Genomic DNA, 25206 nt, shown 5'->3' on the forward strand with positions numbered 1-25206 from the left:
TCCTGTCGGAAGGAAAAACTTTTCCTGTCGGAAGGAAAATTTTTTCTGTCGGAAGGAAAATTTTTTCTAAAGTTCGACCAAAAAGTTCTCAATTTTCGAAAATTTGAATGGTTTACGGACGGACAACTGGAAGAGTTCTTCCTGTCGGAAGGAAAAATTTTTCCCTTTGTCCGGAAAATTTTTTCCTGTCGGATGGAAGAGTTCTTCCTGTCGGAAGGAAAAATTTTTCCCTTTGTCCGGAAAATATTTTCCTGTCGGATGGAAGAACTTGGAATGCAAGAAAGACTTGACGAGGCAATTTACCTCATTGAACTTAACGACTGCGTAAAAGACTACTTGCGCAAGGTCATGAAGCCCAAGGTCAAGTTTACCACTATTTCTGGAAGGTCTACACTTCAGCTCGAGACTTCGACTGGAATTCCAATTCAAATACCAGACGGGACAGCCTACGATGGCATAAAGGACGCCAAAAGAGAAGCTCTTGTTAAGTTCCTAAACAAACGTCCTTGGATAAAAATACCAAACAAGGAGAACCCCCTACCCCATATGAAATTGGCAATTCAGTCTCTCCTTCACTTCTCTGGTCAGCCGTTCTACATAACCTGTGAAGGCGACATTCAGCCAGTTCAGTAAACATCTCATTTTAACTCACTTTTTTTATGTTTTTTGTGAAATTGTCAAAAATAAATTGTTTTCATGAGTTTTCTACGATGTTAGAAAAAATGTTATTTTCTAATATCTTCACATTCAATACTTTTTCAGCACTTTTCCGTAGTTATATATGAAAGACAATTCGAGATAAAAGTCATAGTACATTGGAATAATATGTTGCACACCATTTGTTGTGAACCAAACTTGAAAGTCAGAGAAACTGTTACTAGGTGGTTCGTAGAATTTAGAAGCAAAGTCATAAAGGTCCTTACCAATACATAGAAAACTATTGTTGCTTGAACTGAAACTTGCATGACACATAACATTTTGAGGGTCAAACACGTTTCTATAAACCATCAAATCTGCTGGTGGAAGTATAAATTTAAATGGACCATCTGGTGGTAATGGTTCGTTCTGGTTTAGTAACCGAAGAAATTGTGCCCAAGAACGTTTGTCTACTTCCCAAAATAAAAACTCTGTATCTCTTGGAGGGTTAATTTCAATCTTTTGAAATGAAACGGTGGAGTTCATCTTGTCATATTCTAGTTTCAGATAGTATGTTCCATTTAGTAAAGAGTCGTATTTTTTTTGAAATTCCCAATAATATTTGTTCATTTGAGTTTGAAAGTCATCTAGAGTTTTCTCAAGACTTTCGTCTGAACGAACTGTAAAGATTCTCATTTCGTCAAATTTGTCTATTAGACCATCAGAACCTTCATACTGCCCATGAAAATATACTGCGAACATAAATGCGTTAGTTCTATTTGAAAACAAAACTCTTCTAAATCCTATTGCCTTTGCATCTGAAGGACTTTGAAGCCAACGAATTGGATAGTCAAACATGTATGCTCGGGATGAAATTTCTCCATCTGAAATAGTCCTACCAGCATTTGTAAAGATATAGTCTAACGGTTTTGTATCTGCTACTTTTGTTCTTTGTTTTTCAACCTGAAGCATTTAATATATGTAAAAATATATTGTTTTAAAATGGTATGCCATTTCATATTTCTCATCTAACAAACAAGTTTCCCAACGGTCTTCTCCAACAAACTCAGCGTACATTTCAAATAAAATTTAAAAAATGTCACTTTTTAAAAAATGAATTTTTTATTTCATGCAATGTTTTATTTCTGTGCCGTCTTCAAGTATGCCCCAATATTTCCTTTTCGATATTACATGAACTTCGGAAAATACCTTATCTAGCTTAAAACAGCCCATCTTTTCACCGACCATTCCCATTTCAATGAGTTTGTTGTATCCTTCTTCGTTCGTCATGAGTGCGTCAATGTTCTCATAGTAAACCTTCACTTTGGATTTGACTTCGGAGAAGAATTTGTTGTAGTTGTCAAGGACTGCCTTTGCGAACTGAGGGTAAGACCAATGTTCGACAATAGGTTTTAATGTGGTTACTAAGCCACTTTGACCTTGAGTGAATTCGTACTTCAAAACAAAAGGAGAAAACCTTTCAACAAAGTTGTCGACCTTCTCATAATGTTTACTCTTCATCTCTTGAGGTTTCTTAATGGAATATCCCCATGTCGAATTCATAAGCAATTTGAGTGTCATTGCAAGTTTGGGGTTTGAAGCTTTCCTAATATCATACAGTTGTTGTATGACTTTTCCAACTGTATAGTTCCTTCCCGGGAACTCACCATCTTCGTTTGGAATTCCAGTCGGAATATATTGGACAAACCTCATGTATGCAGCGTTAAGGTCGACATAGTATATCTTTTCATCTGAGTCGAACTTGTCGCAACCAATTGGTCCAGTTTGTGGAAATTCAAGTGAGTCTCTTATCTTCTGAGAAACTTCTCCTGTTATCTCATAAACATCGTCGAAGCAACCTGTTTCATATAAAACCTTCTGACCTAACTCAGATGCTCTCCAATACAATTTGACGTCAATTGGATGTCTCAATGGAAGTTTGTTTATAGCATATTGAAGTTCTTGCAACCTCATTGGAAGTTCTTCTGGTTCAGGTTGGTATCCGAACATACCAACCCCTTGTGGAACTGTGTACTTCTTTTGTACTAGAACTTTGTCTGGAACAACTTTTGGTCTTGCTAACAATGAAAAGTTTGTTTCGTCTTTTGGTACAAAAGTTTCTGTCAGCTTGTCATCTGGAATTGGTTCCAACAAACCTTTCTCGAAAAGAATGTTTACAGCTCTGACAATGTTGCACTTACTTTTACCAAAGAATGGGTTTGTAAGACTTTCGTTCAACATGAAGTGGTTGTGGACAATTACAATCTTCAACCATGGTAAGTCTTTGTCAACAACATAGTCGTCATGTGAAGAACCTTTAGCTGTAGGTATGTTGACTCGGATATTGACATTTGCCAACGGTGCAATTTTTGCCAATTGACCTCTGAGAATGTACCTTGTCTTCACACATGACTCAAGATACTTCATCTTCTCATCTGTAACAAGACCATAGTTCCTGAGACATGTAAGAATACAAGGTTCATTGACAATTGTTTCAATTGAATTGTAAATTCCATACCTTGTCAAGTCAATGTCAGTAGTCATGTGATTTTATCCCAAGCATATGGGGATTCTAAATTTTTGTCCCTATCGTTATCCCAATTGAATTTTTTTTTGGAATTTAAAAATTTTTTTTTCTCCATGTAAACTTAAATTTTAATTTTTACCACTAAAATGCAATATTTCAACAAATTAATGAGTAATAATATTTTAATTTATAATAAATATTATGAACGGGAAGTATCCAGCATGTTGTCTGACTGCTTGAGGGTTAGGTTGGTACCATTCGAACTTGACACTTGCAATTCCTTCAATTGCATTCAAAATGTCTGAGTCGGAGTCAACCATTTGTTCTCTCTTTGTAGTCTTGAAAGCGTCAAGAAGTTTTGCGGCTGTTTGTTCATTGCCATGTGCATAGTAAATGTGACCATCCAAATCTGTTATGGTCAATCTGAGATTGTGTCCTTTCTTATTTCCGTCTTGAATTGCAGCAAGTACTCCCATGAAGCCTTCTTTGTTCTTTCCTTCGTCAAAGTTTACTGTAAAGGTTCGACCAGATGTAATTTGACTTCTAACTTCACGATACTTTTCATATGCATATCTTGTTCTTTCCATGGGAGCATGTGTGTCTTCACCTTTTCCTTTTTTCCTTCTCAAAGGATGCAATTGTTCGTCATGTTTCCAGTAGAATCTGGCAAAGCCGTCGTGTCCTTCAACTTGAGGTTCACTAACATCGAAAGGCATGTCCATAAGACGTTCTTCTTCTAACCTCTCTAGTCTGTTTGGATAATTGGCACGTGCTGTTTCCAAATCCATTTCGTAGCCAAGACCAGACAATTTGTCATAGACTTTTATGGGTCTTCCCTTCCTATATTTAAAATTCTTCGAAACTCTCCAACCATATCTTTGCAACTCTGCTTTTATTCTAGCAGACTTTCTATCCATTCTATATGGGGGCATTTTTATAAAAATAAAAAAATATTTTTTTTCTTTACTTTACATAACCGCCTGCTGCCATAAGTCTTTGACGCCAACCCATACCAGCTAATGAAGGTTGACTTGGTTTAGTTTGGAAACTAAACTTTGGTTTTGGTTTATCTTCAGTTTTTGGTTTTTCTTCTTCTATCGGTTTTTCGTCACTTTTTGGTTCCTCTGACTTTACTTCACTTGCAGGAACAGTTGTGTCGTCAACATCTTCATAAATATCATATGTCATTTGTTTTTGTTTTCCTTTCAACTTTTTGTGTTTGTTGTAAAGTTTAGAATATTTCGACTCTAAGTCAATGAGATGTTCTATAATGAACTGTTGGTCAGTGAAGTAAACTTTTCCATCTGTTGTCTCGAAAGCTCCTTCAGACTTCAATATTTTATTTGTGAGAGTCTGTTTCTTTTTTGAGATACTAGCCGTTCCATTTCTATGAAAAGTGACTTTATAGTTAGGGTTTGTATTTCCAGACCTGGCACTTTCTATTATTGAATTTTTCTCTTCATCTGTAAGTTCTATGACAGGTTTTGACAATGGTTCTGAACTTTTTGTTTGTGGTGTCAAATCTACCGTTTCAACTTCTTCGGTCATTTCATCTCAGTAAAAAAATTTAGTTTGGTTTGTTTTCAACTGGTTGTTTAGGTTTTTTAAGTCGGTCTAAAACTTCCTGAGGTATAGGAAGAACTTTACAAACACGTGGTGTAAAAGGTGGTCTTCCATGACTTATTCTGTTTAAAGCTGCATTGTTCATTTCATCTCAGTAAAAAAATTTAGTTTGGTTTGTTTTCAACTGGTTGTTTAGGTTTTTTAAGTCGGTCTAAAACTTCCTGAGGTATAGGAAGAACTTCACAAACACGTGGTGTAAATGCTGGAAGCCGACAAATCCATCTTGAACTCATTTGTCTCAATGCTGCATTGTTCATTTCATCTCAATAAAAAACTTTACATTCCCCACGTTTGAGGCGGTTGAGGTTGGTTATTGTTTACCCACTGTTGTGCATGGTTATATCCTCTGTTAAAGAATCTTTCACCTTGGTCCATATAGTGTCCTGCTTGGTTATAGTAGTCATTTGCTTTGTTATAATAGTTTCCTGCTTGTCTTCCTACATTGTCCATCCATCCTTGAACTTTTCCTCTTGTTTCAGGATTTGGAATAAGATTTGTTGCATCTCGTGCTACATCCCAACCTTTCTGTACAGTTTGTATAATAGGTTGTGCTTTCTCTTTAAGTATACCTAATGTACTCAAAATCTTCCTTCCAACTCCAAATGCACCTCTGGCTATTGTTCCCACTGCGGGCAAAAATCTGGATGCAACTCCTGCTAATGCGCCAAATAAACACATTTCTTATAGGGTAAAAAATGACGAATCCGAACAAGGACCCCTATGTTTCTAAAGCGACAAAGAAAGCACTCATGATAAAAATCTTTAGTTCAACACCAAATGCTTGGTTTATGGATATCTTGGAAAACATTCCGAGAGTTAGAACAGATGGACCTCCATACTGGTTAATATTTGTTGGTCAAAACACAAGATACTGTGAAGCCATACCATTATGGTCCAAAAATATTTTAGATGTGAAAACTGCTTTGACAATATTCGTTGACAAATACCATCCAACAAAACTGACATCTGACTGTGAAAGTTCTTTCAAATCAGATGATGTAAAAAACTATCTGCGTTCAAAAAATGTAAACCAATATTTCATTGTCGACCAAAACCATTCTGCTCTTGGTGTCATTGACGGTTGTATAAAAATGTTAAGAGACTTAAACCAACCACAAGGTGGTGAAGCAAATGAAATGTCATATGACGACAAGTATAGACACTTCTCCATGGCAAAGATGAGACAAGTTTTAAATATTTACAATAACCGTAAACAAAAAGGTTTGGGAAACCACTCCCCCGAAGAAATGAAAAACAACCCTGACTTAGAGAAAGACTATATATTTAATAATTTAGTCAAAAGAGACAAACAAGAAAGAATGCCGGGCTTCAAACTTCAGAAAGGTGACAAAGTAAAAATAGAAATACCTAAACGCGACCCATATGAAAATACTATTGACTATGACAACAATGGGAACCCGACAGGTACTCACATTCGTGTTTGTAAAAATAGAAGAAAGTATACAAGAGAATATTATGAAGTTTTAGGCAAACATGGCAAAATGTACACACTGCAAGCAGAAGATAAAACTACTATTGCCAGACCTCGTTTCAAACTTGTCAAAGTTCAAGGTGGTATACTTTCAAAGACATTCCTAACAAATATAAGACAACTCCTGACGAATATGCTAAAGAAGTTGAAAATGACGACTAAGCAATTCTATACCATGCGTAAACTGTCATGTAAGGTGGCATGTATTCTTTACTTTGTCCCGTTGTTTGCGTATATCCTGAAACGAAATGTGTATGGTTTCCATCTCCCTGAGTGTCACTCCAGTAACAATTTATAGCAAACTTAACGTCGTCTTTAACATCATATCCTTTACCTTTTGTCATTCCTGACCAATCCCAATATCTATGCTTATGCCAACCTGCTTGAGATGTACTTAAATCTATGTAGTGACTGTGTGCAGGTAAATTTTCACCTGAAATCGTTTTACTTCCACCTGTTTCCTTTGAAGAGTTTGCACAATACAAAAACCTGTCGACTATTTGAGTCCAAGTTCCAAAACCAAGTACTACTTCTGGTCTGGTAGAGTTCATTGACGTATAAATAGAACCTATAGGATATAATGTTTGAAGTATTTCTGTCTTTAATGTTTGAAGCTCTTTTTTGTCTGCTTTTTTATCATATAAATCTTGAGCAGTTCATTGAAACATATAATGAGCCAACCGGGTAAATAAGATTCGGCAAAATTTGTTTAAGCGCATTGAGTTCCTGTCTTAGATGCATAATGTCATCTAACTTTTCTTGAAGTTCATTTACGTCATAGATGTTATGTGTATGATGTTTTTGTGGGTATGTTCCTTCTGTCCATGCGAAAATATATTCTTTTGTTGCATCTACATATCCAGCTATCCATGTCGAGTCTGCTTTTGTATTCCTTAACTCTGTAACACCTTTCTCAAGCTCTTTCAACTGTTGTCCATCTTCCATTAAAGCTCTGTCATGACTTGAAACCGTTTGTGCCAACATATCTACAGTTTCTTTGTCAGCTTTGTCATCTAACTTTTCTTGAAGTTCATTTACGTCAGAGATGTTATGTGTATGATTTTTGTCGGCTTTATTTGAAACATCTATGTCAAGTCTTTGCAAATGGACACTATCTTCCATTAAACCTCTGGTATGACTTGAAACCGTTTGTGCCAACATATCTACAGTTTCTTTGTCAGCTTTATTTTCAACATCCTCTTTTGTTGCATATGTTGCATCTGCTCTGTCATGTTCTTCTTGAACTTTTCAATGACATATTCTTTGTCAGCTTTTTGTCAACATCTGCTTTCAAAAGAAGTTCATTTATAGGTTTCTCGTTTAAAGTTCCTTTTGTTGGATTTATACAGACAGTATGGTTCTTATTGTCTTGAAACAGAAACTCATCTGTCATTGGTTTAATGTCAGTTTTAAGTTTTCCTTCTTTCAATGACTCAGATATCTTAGAATAGTTTGAAAAGTTTGTTGTGTTCTTATTTAGAGCTTGCATAATGAGTTGTCGGTTGTGTTGTATTTCTCTCATAGACGCTGTTTCATTTGACATTTTTATTATAGATAAAATATGCTTCCAATAGAAAAAGAAAATTCAAGAGTTGCTACAACAAACCATTAGATGAACTTTTTACTAATGTCGGTCAAAAGTTTGAGACAGATACCGTAAAGCATGAAGGCTATCGTTTTGACTACCCATTAAGATGGTTAAGAGACCCATCGGTCACAAAAGCTATTGGCTTTCGTAGAATAAAGTTCATTCAGAAGCCATACATGGTTTCCCATTTACGGTCGGTTTTGAAGTTCGATACTATAACAAAGAAAAAACGTATGTATGAGAAATTTGAACAAGGAAAACTTTTACAAGTGAATTTGCTTATAAACTTAGAAACAACTCTTCATGCTTTTCAAAAAAAATAAACGATATCTATATTGAATATGCAAACCAGTTTAACATTGACGAAGGAAATACCATCTCGATATTATTTATGACAGGAAAAATGCAACTGTTAAAATCAATAAAATAGAAGACCTTGGAGAAAACGTTTATATTTCTACAAAATATAACAACTTGGCATGGTATAGATTTATGAGGATGTTAAATCAGCCTGCAGCATATCCAGTACACCCGGACTATTATGAAGTCGAAAACTCTAATGGAACATATGAAAATATTTTCGACCCAGATGCTATTATTGTTCATGCTTCATTTTCTGGCGCCCAAACTCTTTCTTATGTCTGATGAATGATTTTTACGAAAAACCTAAAAGTTATATGAACCACCAAGTGGAAGTATTTCAGACTTTCAAGTATGGTTTACTACAGATGAAGAAAAAGAATAATTCCATTATACCATGCGTTTTACTTAGAACTTAGTTTCATATACAACTACTATCGAACGATAAAAATATAACTTTTTAATACGGTTGAGGTGTTGGATTTGGTTGCCAACATAGACTGTGGTGGCAGGTTCAGGCTGTTGTATTACAGGAGCTTGCTTCTTCTGGTTCAGGGTCTTTAGGTATAATACCAACAAACTGACCTACTCTTTTACCAATATTTTTGACACCGTTCCATACTCCTCTTCCGACAGATTTTATTCCATTCCATATACCTCTTCCAACATTTCGAAAAGAAGTTCCTATCTTACTGAAGAAACCATTTTACTATATGTAAAAATCTAATGTCCGCCTAGTCTTTTACGTTTCCTGTTGAGTTCCATAGCATTCTTTAACTGGAGCTCATACATTCTGTTTTCCTCTGGTAGAAACATATTCTGGTCAACTCCTGTGTTCGCGTCATCTGCATAAAGTTGTTTATATCCCACTTCAGGGTTTGTATAAAAACTCTTTCCATCTCATATTTGCATACCATGGTGGCAAACCTAACGCAGCGTCATTTGACATGGCAGTTTGCATTTGTACATCTGTTGGCACTTGACCATAGTTTGCCATTGCAGTTTGTATTCTAACTTCATTTGGAATATTCTCTGGGTTTGGTTGTCCAGGTTGCTGTGCATTCGCTAAGTTCTGTGCGTCCATTTAATATTAGATAAAAATATCTCTTACGAAGTACATATACTGAACATTTGCAGGCATTGGTTCATCTTCATATTCTCTGTACTTTTCCTGCCACGTCCAAATAAATAAATGACACAATGGAAAAAACCTAAAACAAGTAGTCCTATTTCAAACCACATTTACTTACTAATAAAATTTCTTTATTGTGACACTTTCTCCAGTTTATAGGACCTCTCTCATATTCTATCTTGTCATATATAAACTCATAGTCATGTATGTCCTCTAACCATCTCATAACGGTTTCCAAACCACTTTTATCGGATGTAAAGTAAAAGCATGGATGGTTATATATAACGTCTAAAGTTTCTAAAGAGTCTCTCAAAGTCCAGTCTACTTGGTATTGAAAATCCCATGTGTTATAGAACGGCGGGTCCACTATAAAGAAAACATTTTCCTTGTCTTTATATTTTTCATACAACTCTGTCCAATGACATCTCACAAACTCTATACCCTCAATATATTTTTCTATGTCCTCTTTGAAAACATTTGTATAGTTAAGATATAAAACTTTTGACATGAGTGTTTCAATGTCATGAACTCTTATAGCACCACTATATAATAGTCTAGCAGATATACTATCCCAGTCTATATATTCTGCTTTTTTCAAAACCTCTCTCACAATATTTTTCTTATCTAATGGTATACGTTCCATCTTACCTATAGGTATCTTTTCTTTTAACTCTTTCAATATATTGTTTGTGTCTGGAATATGTTTGAGACGGTCCATATAGTTGTCGAAGTCATTGCATATAATCTTTGAGTCTGGGAATATTGTATGACATAAATGGGATATATAGAAACTTCCACCGAACAAATCTACAAATGTTAGACCATTCGGTAGTTTCTTAAGTTCTCTCAATATAATATCTTTACATCTACTCTTATTTCCAAAGAACGGTAACGGTGGTTTTGTAAAATTCATTTATATATAATAATAAAAATGTTTTTACCCGAAAAGTGACAGAAAAGTGACAAAACATGAAAACATATATAATTTGTGAAAAGTGACACATTATATAATGTTTTCGACCCAGAAGAAGGCTTCTTCCCAGAAGCAATGGAGGAGGAAGAAGAGGAGGAGGAAATACAAGACTCTATCCAAGAAGAGTCCTCCGAATTCACACCAGAAGACTAACAATTTTCCGAATAAAAACTTCATTTATACTAAACATCTTCGGGGCTAGAGGGCGCAACGCGCCTGGAAGCCCCACTCACCTGACCTAAGTAGCCGCCATTCGGCCCCAAAAATGGCGTATTATTCTATTTTTAAACGGTCATGGCGTAAAACCGTCGCATCCCTAATGAGATCTACAAGTGAAATTGTTGAAATATTAATTTCTCATGATGCCGAAATCAATCCTTTAATGAGTGGAGCTACTCCTCTTGATCTCGCTATTTTGCGCGAAAAAACAGATTTTAAAAAATATCTCGGACTCAAAGATTATCATGACCCCTCAAAAGAAGCAAAGAAAATACAAACTCTCTTAAAATTGCATGGAGGTAAAACTAATTTGAAATAGACTCTATAAAAAATATAACTAAATGTTGTACATAGAAGCTTTTCCAAAAAAAAATGAAACGTATTTGATTATTTGGAATATTTTCAGTTAATGGTGCACCCTTGTTTAAGGTTTTATTTTCTATGCCTCTTCACGCCCGTATATCTCTTTTTGAGAGAGTGTCAGAAAGTGGTAATTGCACCCTTAAATTGAATAAACTTGAAATCATATTCTTCGCATGTAAACCTTTGAGGGAATTGAAAGGTCCAAATATCAAGAATACATTTGCATAAAAATTAAGGTTAATTTCAATGACGCTTCACGCCAGTTGTCAAAAATTTGAATCAAAGTCAGATGGGCGTAAGTGCAGCCTTAAAAAAATTAATAATAATATAAGTTTTAGTTGAAGAAAAAAAAGTATCTACACCATAATTAAAACTTTCCAAAGTTGGTGTTAATATATAATAATTCTATAAAAAAATTCAACAATAAAATAAAAAATATATATATAAAAATAAAAATAATTCTTATTCGAAATCCTTGACCATGTAAGCGCCTTCCAATCTGTATCCGAGCTTCTTGTAGTAATCTCTGACACCGATACCAGAAATAACAGCGAGTCTCTTTGATCCGTGCTCTTCAACAGTGATTCTCTCTGCTTCTGCCATCAACTGAGCTCCGTATCCTTTGTGCTGGTACCTGGAAAGGTCCTTTTGGTCGATAGGAACAACCTGTCCGTACACGTGTAATTCTCTGACCAAAGAAGCTCCTTGTAACTCATCTCTGAATGTGTCTCCTGGTGCTCTGAGTCTTACAAGGCCAATGAGGATGTCGTTGTCTGTGTCTTCGTATGAGAGAACTGTTTCCCAGCCATCGTCGGCCATGAAGTCTCTTCTGACCAATTCGACCTTGTCTGGCTTGATTTTGTCTCTGATTTCGGTAATGCCGACCTCTCTTGCGCGGACATCTCTTGCACGACCGCCTCTCTGGAGCAATCTCTTCATGGCGATGTCTCTCAAGTTGCCGTTCTCGACACCGGCGGAAACTAATGTCATTGGGACATCTCTTTGGATACGGAAAACTCTGACCCATGGTGGAACAAGGCGGAGGATCTCTGAGATCAATGTAATTAACTCGTCTGGATCTAATGGAACGTATGTCTTGTCAACCCATTGATCGTATAACATTGTTCCTCTCATAACGAGAGTTGGGTAGAGCTTGAGTCCGTCTGGACGCCAGTATGGGTTTTCGAATAATTCAACGAAACCATCGATATCGCGTTCGAAATCTGTATGTGGAAGATTTGGCATCATATGAGCCGTAACTTTGAGTCCGGAACGACGGCAATCTCTGAAGGAACGAGCAACATCGTCGCCACCGTGTCCTCTGCCGACATACCAAAGAACATCTTCCCAGACAGTTTGTAAACCGATTTCAACTCTTGTTGTACCGTAAGTAAGCATGTCATCGATATGTTCAGCGAAACAGTAGTCAGGACGTGTCTCAATTGTGAGTGCGACGGCTCTATCTGTTGAGCATTCAGCATATGTTGTTGCTTCCTTAACAGAGTGGGCTACGTGACCTGTAACACCAGCGTACATTCCGATGATGAAGTTGTCACGATATTCCTTTTCAAGAGAAAGGAAAGTACCACCCATCAAAATGAGCTCGAGTTTGACAGCAGAGTGTCCAATACTGTTCAACTGGGCGATTCTGCCTCTGATCTGTGAGAATGGATCGTACTTGGAACGAATGGCACGCATTGATGTTGGTTCATAACCTGTATACGACTGTGATGAGTAATCAAAGTCAGAGTCTGGGCCACCTGGACAGTATGAACATGGATATCCGTTTGTTTCGACGTGTGGGCATCTATGTGGCTTGCACATGAATGCAATAACAGCGACGCCTGATGCTGTACGAACTGGTTTCTTTCTGATGAGTGGAAGGATACGCTCACGGTATTCGAGTGGAATAGCTTTGATGATTTCTGATGATCCGAGACCTCGACTTAAGTGATATTTACGTGCGATTTTGAATTTCTCGCGTTGTAAGTCTGGCTGATATCCCTTTTCATAGGAATTAATGAGATACTGGGCGAGCTCCGCGGCCGCCTTAAGGTTGTTTGGATCCTCGCTCATTTTTGATTTTGGGCAGAAATTCAAAAAAGTGACACGGTGGGAAAAGTGCAGAATTATCCCACAATTTGAAGAGCAATGACCAACTATAATTCTTGGTCAGTTTAATTCTCGTTCATTGTAAGTGCGTTACACGTTGAAGATAATAACGATTGAAGTATTGCTAAATTAGCATTATCAATTTTTTTCCCAAAATTATTTAGTGGCTCATTGGGATTTAACATTGCCATTTAATATTAATTGTCCTTCTAACTTTTGTAAGATTGCTCAAAATGTACAATTTTACATTTTAAAAAAATGAAAATTTGAAATTTATGTGCATTATATGTTTTCCATAAGAAATAATAGTGTTTTGTGGATATGTCTGTTCATATTTGTATGCATTGTTAGAAATGAAGCAAAAAATTATATAATTTTTGAAATCTGATTCTAAATAGCTAAAAAACATAAATATCTGTAATCTTTAATATAAACAATATGAACATAAAATGAACAATGTTACAAATCGATCTTAGAAGCAACAAGAAGAAATTCCTGGTTTTTCTAGTTTAATATCTGAAAGAATATCATCAAAGCGATCATTGCTTTCATTCCAGTTGTTGAGCTGCCTAATTGAAGGCAGAGAGTCATAGTATTTATGGGCGACTGTAATAAATGTTTCTTCTATCTTATGGCCGGACAATGCTGACGTCTCAAAGTACATAAATCCATTTTGCTTTGCATAATCCATAGCTTCTCCTTCTGAAACTGAGCGCTTAAAGAGATCTGATTTATTTCCGACAAGAACTTTGATTGATTCGGCTGGAGCTAAGTTCATTGCATCATCGATCCATTTTGAAAGTCCAACAAAAGAATCTCTGTTGCTGACATCAAATACAACGAAAACAGCCACAGAATTTCTAAAATATGAGCGTGTAATCGAACGAAAACGCTCCTGGCCTGCTGTATCCCAAAGTTGAATTCTGACTGGGGTACCTTTAATATCTATTGTGCGATTTCCAAATTCTAATGCGATTGTTTGCGGCTGAGCTTCATCAAAAACTTGTTCGCAGAACATTCTGCTCATTGAGGTTTTTCCAACAGCAGAATCACCTACGAGAATGAATTTAAATGTTAATGACGAACTTCCACTCATATTTTTTGAATTTTTTGTTTTCAGCCAAAGTTTACATGATTATTTACATGTCAAAAAAAATAATTATTATTTTTTTTTATTTCGGGACAAAATCTATAGATAATGTTACTATTCTTTTCATTATTGTTACGAAATGTTGATCACACTATGCTAAAAGACTACAGTGACGTCAAGGTAGATCTCCCTTCTTATTATAATTTTTTGGAAGAATATCCTGAGTGTGACTTTGGTCCGTTATCTCAAAATTGCGGTTGTTGCTATATTTTTTCAGCTGTCAAAACACTCTCACACAGATTTTGTCGTGCACTTCGACGCCAAATTTTACTTTCAACACAATATTTAATTGCATGCGATCTTTCAAATCTTGGATGCAACGGTGGTAACGAAAAAGCTGTATTTTACTACTTAGAAAATCATGGAACTCCAGAATTAGATTGCCAACCATGGCAAGAAATTAGATCCTACGAACCAAAGGTATGCACTAAATGTGTTGATGACAAACCATTTAAACTTTACCATGCAAAAATGCGTAGTACAAGAGTTATTCATGGAATTGAAAATATCAAGAAAGCAATTTACTTGGAAGGTCCTCTCAGTGCGTCCGTGATTAGTGATTATGGGTTTACATGGTATAGAGAAGGTCTTTATCGAACTCAAGTTTCCAGTGATGAATACAATGACGCTTCAAACCATACAGTTGAAATTCATGGATGGGGTACTTTTGACAATGGAACAGAGTATTGGATTGTTCAAAATGCTTTCGGACCTAGATGGGGCTGTAGTGGACTAATGAAAATGCAAATGGGTGTCAATGCAGGATATATTGAATCTTATATGCTTTCTGTCGAGCCAGAGCTTTCTGATGCTAACTGAAACACAGATTAATTTTACAAAGATAATTCCATTTGTTATTTTGATTTAATATTTTGTTATTGTATGTGTTAAAAAGAATATATTTTAAATATTTCTCGATTTTGTTCACATTCTAATTATTTTTTTATTTTTTGACATGTAAAGTGTTAATTTTATATAAAAATTATGAGTGAAAAACAAACTGCAGCACAGATTCTTGATACAGAAATTCTTTCATGCTGCAAAACTCTTGACTCAGTAACTCAAAAGCAACTCGTATCTGTTAAAAAGGACCAAGAACAAATTCTTCAAAAAATGGCTTTAATAATTTCAGAGTTCGAACAGATTCAAGGAAAGCTTCCAAAAGAGGACTTACAAGCTAGCATACAAAATATCAACAAGATTTGTGAAAGACTTGAAACAGCTAAAAAGAGGATTCAAAATATTGTTCAAAGAGCTGAAACAATGAAACTTGCTCTTGATTATCAGCCACCTGTTGTCAAAACGTCGCCATACTATGTTATGGAAACTTATACATAATTTTTAATTATTATCTTATATCAAATCTACTAGTATCTCAAAATTATAAGGATAACCAGTGATATCATTCATTCTATGAATAATTTTTTGTAAATTATATATGTTTATTCTAAACGCTTTTTCTTTTACAATTTATCTTATGCATATAAGATTTTCGCTCATTAAGCACCAATAGTATCATTCATTATGCTTTTTTAAAAGGTAGAAATTAAAAAGATGAAATAGACAATATTTACAGGGCAATTGAATAAGTGCATGGAAACATTGAATCTTGTTGGGAAATGACAATTGTAATATCCCATTTAGTAAAGCTGAGTTTAATTTATGAAATAAAATTGAATAAAATTATTCCCTTGGCTTTAAACACATTTCCCCGATCCTGTAGTAGTTCATCATTACGCATGCTGTAATTATCAATATTTCGGGTAAATGCGGATCCGATAAAGCTTTTTTTACTTCTTCCTCCGGTTAGATAAGCTTCCTACCACCATTGTTAAGATAAAAAAATTAAAACTTTTGTGGATAATGAGATATTTGAAATTGAGAGAATATAGTTTTCCCCTCAAATTTAGAAATAATTCAAAGCAATGCTTTTAAAGATTGCGGAAAAATCGTAAATATTACATTTCCATCATCACTTAAAATTTTCAACTCCAGTTGTTTCGAAAACTGCATTAAAATCATAAATATTGAATTTCCGAAGAATCTTGAATTAGTTGGTGAAAAATGTTTCTACTTTTGCCAAAATCTTGAAAATATTACATTCTTAAATAATACTACACGAATATTATCCCAAGCATTCATGAATTGTTACTCATTAATACATATTTCATTGCCTAACTCAATAACAGAAATTGCAAAGGAAACATTCAGAAACTGTGTGACTTTATCAAAAATTTTATCTCCCAAGTTCAATAACTCTAATAGATGATAACGCTTTTTATAATTGTGAAAATATCTTTAATTTTGGAAACATTATTTCAGCAGAAGTCATTGGAAATAGATGTTTTTACGGCTGTTCAGCAATCCAAACCATTGAATTTGATAGGCTTGTAAAAACTGGTTCCGAATGTTTTGCTCACTGTGTTAATTTAAGATATTGTTTATTCAGTAAGTGTAATAGCATTGATTTTGGAAAATACATTTTTCTTAATTGCATTGAATTTATAGAGTTTAGGCCTCCAAAGTATTTCTTAATAACTTCCCTGGGAATGTTTAAAAACTGTAAAACTTTTAATCGTTTGGATAATCTAACCTCATTAGAAATTATTAATGATGAAACTTTCATGGGTTGCGATAGCATTATTAAATTGAATATCAAAATAAATAAGTACATTGGCAAAAACGCATTTGCAAATTGTAAAAATTTGGATTCCCTTAAAGTGAGTTGTTCAGAAATAGGTGAATCGGCTTTTTCCGGCTGTAAATCATTAAATTATGTCATGTTGACTAATCCAATCATATCTATAAATGATTTTGCTTTCGGAGAATGTTCAGCAATAAAAATTATAAAGTTTCCAGATGACTTGGAATCAATTGGAGTTAATGCATTTATTTCTTGTACTTCATTCAAAGAAATTGTTATTCCCAACAAAGTGAAAAAAATCAGCAAAGGTGCCTTCGAAGGCTGCATTAATATTGAGAATGTTAATCTCGGAGAAAACCTTAAAACAATTCATCCAAGGGCCTTTTATAATTGCATTAACCTGTGGTCAATTTCATTTAATCCAAATTTGGAATTGATTGGGGAATCATCCTTCTATAATTGCAATTTATTGAATGAAATAAAACTACATGATAATGTGAAAGCAATACATGCAAATGCTTTTTACAATTGCACAAGTATAATGAAGCTCACTCTGTCAAAATCATTAGAAACAATTGAAAATTATTCATTTTATAATTGTCAGAATATCAAAAGTTTGATTTTGCCTGAAAATATTAGATTTATCGGTTCGTTTTCATTCTTCAACTGTTTCAGTTTGGAAAATATTAGTATACATGTCCCATGGAATGCAGTGTTTGAGAATAACTCATTTACTGGAGTTAAATCATTGAAATCAATTATTTTCGGATCAAATAACTCCGAATTTCTTCGATTTGCTGACAAAGAATGTCTCAAAGAAGTTTCATTTATATCAGACACAATGACTACTATTCCTTCCTTATATGATTTCAAGAACATACAAAAAATAGAAGTCAATAGTACAAATTCGATTTCTATCCCAAAGAATTTTGTTTGTAGTTCAAATCTTTTAATATATTTATATAATAACATCGATTTGATTGATGATCATTCATTCGATGGCTCACAAATTGATATATTTGTTTACTGTGGTGTGAAAATAATAAAAGGAAACTTCCTTGATAAGAAATGCAAAAAAGCCTTAGTCGGGAGATATTATAAGAGTAATAATATCGGAGGAGCTACGGCTGTAAAAGATGTAGGTCAGCATTTTTGTACCGCAGATATTCCTGAAGCACCTACTCATTTGCAGAAAATATTGATAATATCAATTAGTTCTGGAATAGTAGTTAGTTTGATAATAGCTATTATTATTATTATTTTGAGACAAAATAAAATTAAGAAAGATCAGAGGAAAATCTTAACCAAACAGCTACTTGAGAAAAAAGTCCTCGATGACTTTGGGTAAATTACTCTTTGTTATTTCTTTTTGTTTGAATTTAGTAAATAGAATCCTATTTATATTACTAAATAAAACTAAATATGCTTTGCATTAAAATTCTGAGGTTCTCTTTGTCAAAAAGTAAATTTGTCAACTTTCTGACGCAAAAAAATGACCTTTCAAAGTTTTCGACCTTGTGAGTTTATCAGACTTTCCACTAAAATATGTAATTTGTAAAAATGCTCAACTTTTTTTTACCTTATGTTAAACTCATTTTCCTTCATAAAGTCTCCCTATCGTTTTTCTGCCTCAATATTGAGTGAATCTCTATCAAAAATTTGAATAAGAGACTGTACGAAGGAAAAGGGGTTTCCCTAATTACACATAAATAAAATCGCTAAATTGTTCACCTTTCTTCATAAGGATACGCTAAAGATCATCTGACTATAAGACAAATGGCCAACCAGAATTGAAGTACGAAGAGTTCATTAAGGCTGCACTTACGCCCATCTGGCATTAATTCAAATTTTTGACAACTGGCGTGAAGCTTCTTTGTAATTTAACCTTAAACATCTGAATTGAAGGCCCTGTCATAGGGGCATAAGTTCACCATAACAACTACCTGACACCCTCTCATGGCAGCAGTACATGAGTTATTTATTAACAAAAAAAAGTATAACATACATATTGCGTACTATATAACCTTTTATAATGACTCCGAACTTCTTCGACCAATAAGGAATTGGGACATAAAATTGTCGAAAAAATTGAGTGAATGTCAAAAGGTTTTATCATGATCAATAAGGATAGCAATCCATAAATAAATAAAGTAAAGTATGAAAACAAACAATGTATTTATATATATAAACATATGATCAATAACAAACAAATAAAATAATAATACATTAACATGATAAAAAAAAAATAATATATTACAATGCGACAATATCAGATTCAGAATCAGGTGAATGATATCTAGTTTCTTCTTCTTTCTTCTTTTGTCTAACTTTGAACACAGTTATGACAACACCAATTACAACCAAAATAACAAATCCTGAACAAAGAGATGTAATTGTAACAATTACTTTATGTTGATTCTGGTTGTTGTTTTCTGGTTCTGTAGGAGCACAATGTGTTGGAGATGTTTCTGCAAAGTTTGGTGTCGATGTCGGAGTGAACATGATTGTTTGTATCATTGAAGAAGGAGATTTAACATTATATTCCAATCCGGAAATCTTTTGACAACTAGAAACATTAAACTTAATCTTATTAATTTTCCTGTTTGTGTTGTCTCCAACAACGAAAGCTCTTAATGATACATCGCATGGATCAGCAGAAACAGTAGTAAGAGATTGAACAGTCAATATTCCATTAGTTATTTTTGTTTCTTCAGGAATAGTAAATGAAACAAATCCTGTATTAGGAATTACACCTCTTTTGATGACATTTTTAGTGTCGTAATCAGTGATTGTCATGAAAGCATCAACTTCTGGTTTGTACTCAATGAAATATGGCCATTTTATCTCTACATTCTTCTGAATACTCTGGTACTGCTGCACTTGTTGTGTCATCTCTTTGATCTTGAATGGACCTAATCTTTGCGCCAATGTTTCTGTGGGAGATAAATAAGCGTGGATGATGAAAGTTACTTGGCTTCCTTTGGGAATGTTGTGGGGAGGATAGAACTTGTATTTGTTGAAAGTTGTTAAGTTGGGGAAGTTGATGTTTCCTGATGATGAAGATCCTTCTTTGTCTGGATCACCAATGGTGTAGAAGAATGAAATTGGAGGATTAGCTTTGGTTGACAATAATGCGGAAACAGAGAGTTCTTCAGAGGGATTAAGTTCTGATCCAGAAGAAATTTGTGGAACGAATTGGAATTTGAGATCTTCTGATGTAGGTAATTGTTTGTATTTGGATGAACTTAACTTTTGCTCAAATGGATTAATTATTTCTTCTTCAGGTGGCGGTGGTGGTTGATCCCTTCTCTCTTCCATATTTGAAAATCTTCCTGTATCTTCGATTTTTTCTTCTACAAAGTTTAATTCCGCTTTATTTTCTTCCCTTATTTTAATTTCTTTGTATTTTCTCGAGAAAATTTTCATATCGTCGAAATTCCTCTCAAATTTTCTATCGTTAAATTTTCTCACAATTTCTCTATCGTCGAATGGTCTTTCAAAATCTCTTTCTCCGTGGTCTATATCAGGATTTCTGTCTCCGGGGTCTCGATCAGGATTTCTGTCTCCGTGGTCTCGATCAGGATTTCCGTGTTCTCTTTCGTCATCTGGATCTTCGATATCTGATTTTTCAGGCGGATTTAAGTTCCATTTTTCTCTATCTTCGTCTTCTCTTCTTCTTTTTTCTTCTTCCTCTTTACGGTGTTTCTCTTCCTCTTCTCTCTTTTTCTCTTCTTCTCTATGTTTTTCCCTTTCCTTCTCTTCCCATTCCTTCCTCTTCTTTTCTTCTTCGTAGCATTTCTCTCTCTTCCATTCTACTTTTATTTTGTCGCATGGACTGAATTCTGGTCCTGGAGTCTTTTCTTCAGGTGATGACGTGTTTTCATCAGGGGTTGGGATAGGAGACATGGTTGGAATTGGTCTTGGCTTCGGTTTGTCCATTGGCTTCTTGCATGGACCAGGAAATTCAAATTTCTTCATTCCGTAAACTCGTAGATGGGTTTTAGCGATACGCCCTGTAGGAATGCAACCAGCAGCTGATATGTAAACATTCCATTTGCCTCTGGCATTTTCACCAAGGAACTGACGGCATGTAAAAGTGTAATTGTGGACTCCAGAGCCAATATTCGGTTCTGTATTTGTAGGGAAGTTGATAGGAGCTCTTGTGCCCATTGGTGACTCGATTTCTATGCAGATATCTCCGATTGTTGGATGAGTTGATGAAAATGTGAAAGAAATCGATTCAATGAACTTAATATTCTGTTTAATTGTATGTACGCAACACAGCGGTGACTCGCGACATGATGGAATGACTGGGCTGTTGTAAGAATTCTTAGATTCGCCATAAGATTCTGTCGGAATGTTTTTCATGCAATGGATGGCTTCAAGCGCACGCTTGACATTCAACCGTCCGAACCCGTAAATATTCGAGTAGTAAATGCCTGCGTTGTTTTTGACCCATGAAGAGTGATTTGCGTCGTTTACGGTTGCAGTTAGGGCTATTGATAGCTGGAGGTGCCTCCAACTTATTGTTGGATAGGCTTGGAGTAGGAGAGCTAGTGATCCGCTGGCAATCGCATTTGCTGCTTGCATTCGAGTTATCCTTGATTCTGTGCATTGACCGAAAGAGTTCTCTGTGTATACTGGGTTAGATAATGTTGCTGCATCTGTTTCAATGGATGAATCTGTTGATGGGACGTTAAATAATAAATTTGAAGATTTTGGAGAGTAAAAAGCCCTGTCACCGCGATTTGTTGTTGCAGGAATATTAATTACGAATCTCGATTGCTGGAAAATTCTGTAGTTTGGATCAATAGATTTTCCGTTGCATGTATCTGGAGTCATGATAGGAATCAAGCCGAGGCCATATCTGCCACGTAATATGGCGTTGCCAAGAAGGGAATCGTATTTATCTGAAGACTCTTCAACGAAAATTCTGTCTAAATAACATTTCTCGAAAAGAGGTAAAGAGAAAATATTTACGTTGAGAGAATTTGCCATGATTTTCAAAATTGTTTCTGTATTTGTAATGCGAGAGCGTTTTGGTGTAAATGGATAACAAAGTAATTGGCTTTCGTACGCGATTCCTGTAGTGCATGAAGTGTCTTTGTTGCCTGCAATTATTGATCCGATATCGTTAGATAAATATGGCTCGTCGCCGCCATAACATCGATAAATGCCTTCAAAAGCATAAGCGCAAGGATTAGATATACGATTTTTAAGCCCAGGTGTTGAAGAATTGCATTCTGAAGCTATAATGCCGACTTTGATATTTTTCCCGGTGAAATCCCAATCTGATGATAAAGGTAAATTCAAGTCTTCGCCTTCGACTCCGCTGTATTGACCTTTGTTTACCGCGTAAAATTGATGGTCGTGATACAAAGCGGAATCTTCTGGTGCCCCTAAGAGTTTAAAAAACAAAGAAAAAAACAAAAGCATTAATGCAAGAATAATCGTACTAATTCAAAAAATCATGAATTTTTTGAGTTGAAATTAATCGTTGTATTGGAAATAATATCAAGTATATGCTAAGTATTAAAATTTTTGAAATTGGAAGAAAATTAATCTAAATTAATTGAATTGTAAAATTTCATAAACAATTAGATTTTATTGGAATAGTGGTCAATGATATAAGTACTATCATTTGTCCGATATTTTTTATGACTAGATCGTAATGTGTCAATCGTCGAATTAAATAATTCTCTGGCAATAGTTAATTTAGTACAAAAATATTCCTTTTGAAATATAATTTTGAATTATTTTGTGGGCTTATTGAATTGGTCAGATCTTTTCTGTGTAACTGTTTTTTCCTATTCAAATTTCATTATTTCATAATTTGAATATCCTATGTATGACATATAAAAAACTCGAGAAGTTTTCTCAATTTATTGTACAAATTCAAAATTAATTTTTATAAAAATATAATTAATGATTAATTATCTTACGAAAATTAGATCGGAAATTTAAATCTTGTCGATTAATTTTAATTCAAAAATACCTTTTCTCTCAAAAGTTTATCACACAGGTTTTTCAAATTATTAAGGGTTCACCCGTATGTACGTTTATTTGAGAGGAGGGGGATTACCCTCTCAATTTTATGAAATTATGACATCGAAAAATGCATTTGCAGCTGACGCAGGATATAAGAGGAAGAAAAAAGATTCTCCAAACTTATTGCAGACTGTTACTGTCCCATTTGCGGCTGTTTTAATTATTGTGTGTGTGTTTTGTAATAATTTTCATTTTGAAGAAGAGGGGAAGTAATCATCAAAACTGTGAAAGTATGCACTCTGAAAATGTCAACTATAACGTTTAAAATAGTTCTATCCACCCATTAATTTTTGAGAATATTCATCAAAACACAGATAAGTTAAAATATTATTTATTGAAATATAAATTATTTATTCTTTTGAGTTCACAATCCAGATTTTTAAAATTCAATTTTTTTTATTTTATAAAATCTTTTTGCTTGGAACAGGGTTATGTACTGTACGAAAAAGCATTTTAAGAAGTACTCCGATTGACTCATTTGTTAAATTTAGTATATTTGGGAATTTTCTTAAATTTTGTATAAGATCAAGGAGAATGTTGGCAACTCGTTGCCTCATTCTGAATTTTTCATAGCTTGTCTCTATTATAGCAATTGTCAAAATAATTTTAAAAATTATTAGCAATTTGGACGGAGCTTGTTTACGACTAAATTGCAAACTACCCCTTTAATCGTTTTCAAATTCTAATTTTCATAAGCATTAAAAGTTCTGAAAATTTGAATGCTTGCAAACGATTTTTTAAAGGTGGGCTCACGAAAATACGTTATTTCCCCGATGCCTTGGAAGTAGCTTTACAAGTTGCCCATAAGGAACGACATTTTTTTTCCATCAATTTTTGAGAAAGTCGGCGGTCAAATTTTTTCTATTTCAGTGAAAATTATTTTGAAATGAGGAAAAAAAAATGAATTCAAACTAAACCTAGCCGGAGACAAACCGTACCAAGAATTTGTATACCTAACCATATGTATTCTACAACAGCAACTAAAAGATGGCAGGTAATTAATGATTTACAATTGTCAACATTAAGAGGATACAGATGTGAAGTAAAGAAACTTGACATGGAAATTATTGTTGAATAGAAGTACAAAACCCATAATGAGTCACTCATAAAGTATCCATCGTTAAAAATTGGTTGAATAAGTACGGCTTCTGCAAGTATTACAAAGTATGGTGTACATCCTATGAGTCCTCCATTAATGTTAGCATTTAGAATACCTATCAACAAAATAATTCTTAAAGCCCAAGTAATATAAGTAGTCATGGCATCTTTTTCGCTTAATATTGAATGTATTGTATTTGAATCAGCATACCTCTCTATTGCTGCTCCTATTCTAATTCCGGACTTTGTAAATTGAATAATTTTATCACCCCGCTTTTGGCCAATAACTGTCAGGTATTTTGGTCTCCAAAATTCTATCCATTGATTTGAAATAGTATTTTTACTGAGTTTATAGACACCTCCAATATATTTCAATCCTGAAAGTGTGAAATTTCCTGCTTCAATGTCATGAGTTAACAATGCAACATTGGAAATCATTTCATAACCATCTTCGTCGACTTTGTGTTTTTCCTTCCTTATTATCATGCCGCAATTAATGGAAACATCAAACATTGAATCAGTTATTGAAGTGTATTTGATTTTGTTTGTATGATATATTACCATTTGACCATCTGGGACTATTGTTGGATCTAATTCAATATTAATCGAATTAATTATTTCTTTAAGCATCCTATTTCTATGTTTCATTCTAGCAGAATATAATTCACAAAAAAGCATAGCATTGGAAAATGCGAAAATAAGAATTGCTTCAAAAGTAAATTGTCTCCTATACATTAAATCATAAAAATGGATATTTTATAATTTTGCCAAATGACAAAATTGAGATTGCCAGGAGCAAACTATTGATGATTATCTTATGGAAAAGTTGCTCAGCATCATTTACTATTCCAATTATAACTTAAAAGCTATTTTTAAATGATTTTACAATTCGAAGTTTCAATTTAAAAAAAATACTTCGTATATGAATTATTATAAAAAAAATTAAGATGAGATTATGTGCACACTTAAGAATGCACATATTTCCGTATGATACAGCCATCAATTATGTTGTTTAAGATTAATTTTCAATGAAGTTAGATGTCCAAAAGTGTGGTATTTTAACCTCATTGAAAAGGACTCATATTTATAAATATATCATCAAAAGCTTAACTTGAGACTTAGGAGTAAAATTGTTCAAATTTCAAAGATGAGAGAACCTGTCCAATGTTAGAAATTTGAATTAAAGTCATATGGGCGTAAGTTCACCCTTAAAAAATATAATTATAATTTCCGCTATATAT

The 25206-nt window shown here is 34.2% G+C and overlaps 16 protein-coding genes and 1 pseudogene across 17 annotated transcripts, besides 4 other annotated features; 6 read left to right on the top strand and 11 right to left on the bottom strand.

Moving 5' to 3' along the window:
- Positions 1 to 7400: part of a mobile genetic element that runs on past the window's edge.
- On the top strand, positions 259 to 633 carry TVAGG3_0556490 (uncharacterized protein; the record flags this gene model as incomplete). The annotated part of the gene is made up of 1 exon (XM_051238352.1): positions 259 to 633. One exon carries the CDS (start codon positions 259 to 261, stop codon positions 631 to 633), a length of 375 nt encoding a protein of 124 aa, XP_051096176.1.
- On the bottom strand, positions 748 to 1608 carry TVAGG3_0556500 (uncharacterized protein; the record flags this gene model as incomplete). The annotated part of the gene is made up of 1 exon (XM_051238353.1): positions 748 to 1608. One exon carries the CDS (start codon positions 1606 to 1608, stop codon positions 748 to 750), a length of 861 nt encoding a protein of 286 aa, XP_051096177.1.
- On the bottom strand, positions 1759 to 3180 carry TVAGG3_0556510 (DNA/RNA polymerases family; the record flags this gene model as incomplete). The annotated part of the gene is made up of 1 exon (XM_051238354.1): positions 1759 to 3180. One exon carries the CDS (start codon positions 3178 to 3180, stop codon positions 1759 to 1761), a length of 1422 nt encoding a protein of 473 aa, XP_051096178.1.
- On the bottom strand, positions 3346 to 4080 carry TVAGG3_0556520 (uncharacterized protein; the record flags this gene model as incomplete). Its single annotated transcript, XM_051238355.1, has 1 exon — positions 3346 to 4080. The coding sequence occupies one exon, from the start codon at positions 4078 to 4080 to the stop codon at positions 3346 to 3348; it is 735 nt and encodes a 244-aa protein (XP_051096179.1).
- TVAGG3_0556530 (phage tail repeat-like family) lies at positions 4127 to 4711 on the bottom strand (the record flags this gene model as incomplete). Its single annotated transcript, XM_051238356.1, has 1 exon — positions 4127 to 4711. The coding sequence occupies one exon, from the start codon at positions 4709 to 4711 to the stop codon at positions 4127 to 4129; it is 585 nt and encodes a 194-aa protein (XP_051096180.1).
- On the bottom strand, positions 4891 to 5043 carry TVAGG3_0556540 (uncharacterized protein; the record flags this gene model as incomplete). The annotated part of the gene is made up of 1 exon (XM_051238357.1): positions 4891 to 5043. The coding sequence occupies one exon, from the start codon at positions 5041 to 5043 to the stop codon at positions 4891 to 4893; it is 153 nt and encodes a 50-aa protein (XP_051096181.1).
- On the bottom strand, positions 5063 to 5464 carry TVAGG3_0556550 (uncharacterized protein; the record flags this gene model as incomplete). The annotated part of the gene is made up of 1 exon (XM_051238358.1): positions 5063 to 5464. One exon carries the CDS (start codon positions 5462 to 5464, stop codon positions 5063 to 5065), a length of 402 nt encoding a protein of 133 aa, XP_051096182.1.
- TVAGG3_0556560 (uncharacterized protein) lies at positions 5482 to 6324 on the top strand (the record flags this gene model as incomplete). The annotated part of the gene is made up of 1 exon (XM_051238359.1): positions 5482 to 6324. A coding segment is annotated over one exon (843 nt), but the record flags the coding sequence as incomplete, so codon positions are not given.
- On the bottom strand, positions 6437 to 6829 carry TVAGG3_0556570 (phage tail repeat-like family; the record flags this gene model as incomplete). The annotated part of the gene is made up of 1 exon (XM_001326114.1): positions 6437 to 6829. One exon carries the CDS (start codon positions 6827 to 6829, stop codon positions 6437 to 6439), a length of 393 nt encoding a protein of 130 aa, XP_001326149.1.
- Positions 7401 to 7839: 439 nt separating the features above from the next.
- TVAGG3_0556580 lies at positions 7840 to 8682 on the top strand (annotated as a pseudogene). Its single transcript has one exon. A coding segment is annotated over exon 1 (843 nt).
- Positions 8683 to 11023: 2341 nt separating this feature from the next.
- Positions 11024 to 11056: a mobile genetic element.
- Positions 11057 to 11197: 141 nt separating this feature from the next.
- Positions 11198 to 11220: a mobile genetic element.
- A 20-nt stretch (positions 11221 to 11240) lies between these two features.
- Positions 11241 to 13001, bottom strand: TVAGG3_0556610 (histone acetyltransferase with radical SAM domain, Elp3 type family; the record flags this gene model as incomplete). Its single annotated transcript, XM_001326109.2, has 1 exon — positions 11376 to 12989. One exon carries the CDS (start codon positions 12987 to 12989, stop codon positions 11376 to 11378), a length of 1614 nt encoding a protein of 537 aa, XP_001326144.1.
- Positions 13002 to 13444: 443 nt separating this feature from the next.
- Positions 13445 to 14151, bottom strand: TVAGG3_0556620 (Golgi to endosome transport; the record flags this gene model as incomplete). Its single annotated transcript, XM_001326108.1, has 1 exon — positions 13498 to 14121. One exon carries the CDS (start codon positions 14119 to 14121, stop codon positions 13498 to 13500), a length of 624 nt encoding a protein of 207 aa, XP_001326143.1.
- Positions 14152 to 14207: 56 nt separating this feature from the next.
- Positions 14208 to 15102, top strand: TVAGG3_0556630 (cysteine-type peptidase protein; the record flags this gene model as incomplete). Its single annotated transcript, XM_001326107.1, has 1 exon — positions 14269 to 14994. One exon carries the CDS (start codon positions 14269 to 14271, stop codon positions 14992 to 14994), a length of 726 nt encoding a protein of 241 aa, XP_001326142.1.
- Positions 15103 to 15159: 57 nt separating this feature from the next.
- TVAGG3_0556640 (uncharacterized protein) lies at positions 15160 to 15680 on the top strand (the record flags this gene model as incomplete). Its single annotated transcript, XM_001326106.1, has 1 exon — positions 15160 to 15513. The coding sequence occupies one exon, from the start codon at positions 15160 to 15162 to the stop codon at positions 15511 to 15513; it is 354 nt and encodes a 117-aa protein (XP_001326141.1).
- A 717-nt stretch (positions 15681 to 16397) lies between these two features.
- TVAGG3_0556650 (ribonuclease inhibitor domain-containing protein) lies at positions 16398 to 18167 on the top strand (the record flags this gene model as incomplete). The annotated part of the gene is made up of 1 exon (XM_001326105.1): positions 16800 to 18167. The coding sequence occupies one exon, from the start codon at positions 16800 to 16802 to the stop codon at positions 18165 to 18167; it is 1368 nt and encodes a 455-aa protein (XP_001326140.1).
- Positions 18168 to 18632: 465 nt separating this feature from the next.
- Positions 18633 to 18751: a mobile genetic element.
- A 224-nt stretch (positions 18752 to 18975) lies between these two features.
- Positions 18976 to 22255, bottom strand: TVAGG3_0556670 (proprotein convertase subtilisin/kexin-related family; the record flags this gene model as incomplete). Its single annotated transcript, XM_001326104.2, has 1 exon — positions 19073 to 22255. One exon carries the CDS (start codon positions 22253 to 22255, stop codon positions 19073 to 19075), a length of 3183 nt encoding a protein of 1060 aa, XP_001326139.1.
- A 981-nt stretch (positions 22256 to 23236) lies between these two features.
- On the bottom strand, positions 23237 to 24810 carry TVAGG3_0556680 (transmembrane protein 43 family; the record flags this gene model as incomplete). The annotated part of the gene is made up of 1 exon (XM_001326103.1): positions 23774 to 24700. One exon carries the CDS (start codon positions 24698 to 24700, stop codon positions 23774 to 23776), a length of 927 nt encoding a protein of 308 aa, XP_001326138.1.
- Between the last annotated feature and the right edge of the window lie 396 nt (positions 24811 to 25206).

The sequence above is a fragment of the Trichomonas vaginalis genome, chromosome II, assembly GCF_026262505.1.
Source record: "Trichomonas vaginalis G3 chromosome II, whole genome shotgun sequence".
Classification (NCBI taxonomy): domain Eukaryota; phylum Parabasalia; order Trichomonadida; family Trichomonadidae; genus Trichomonas; species Trichomonas vaginalis.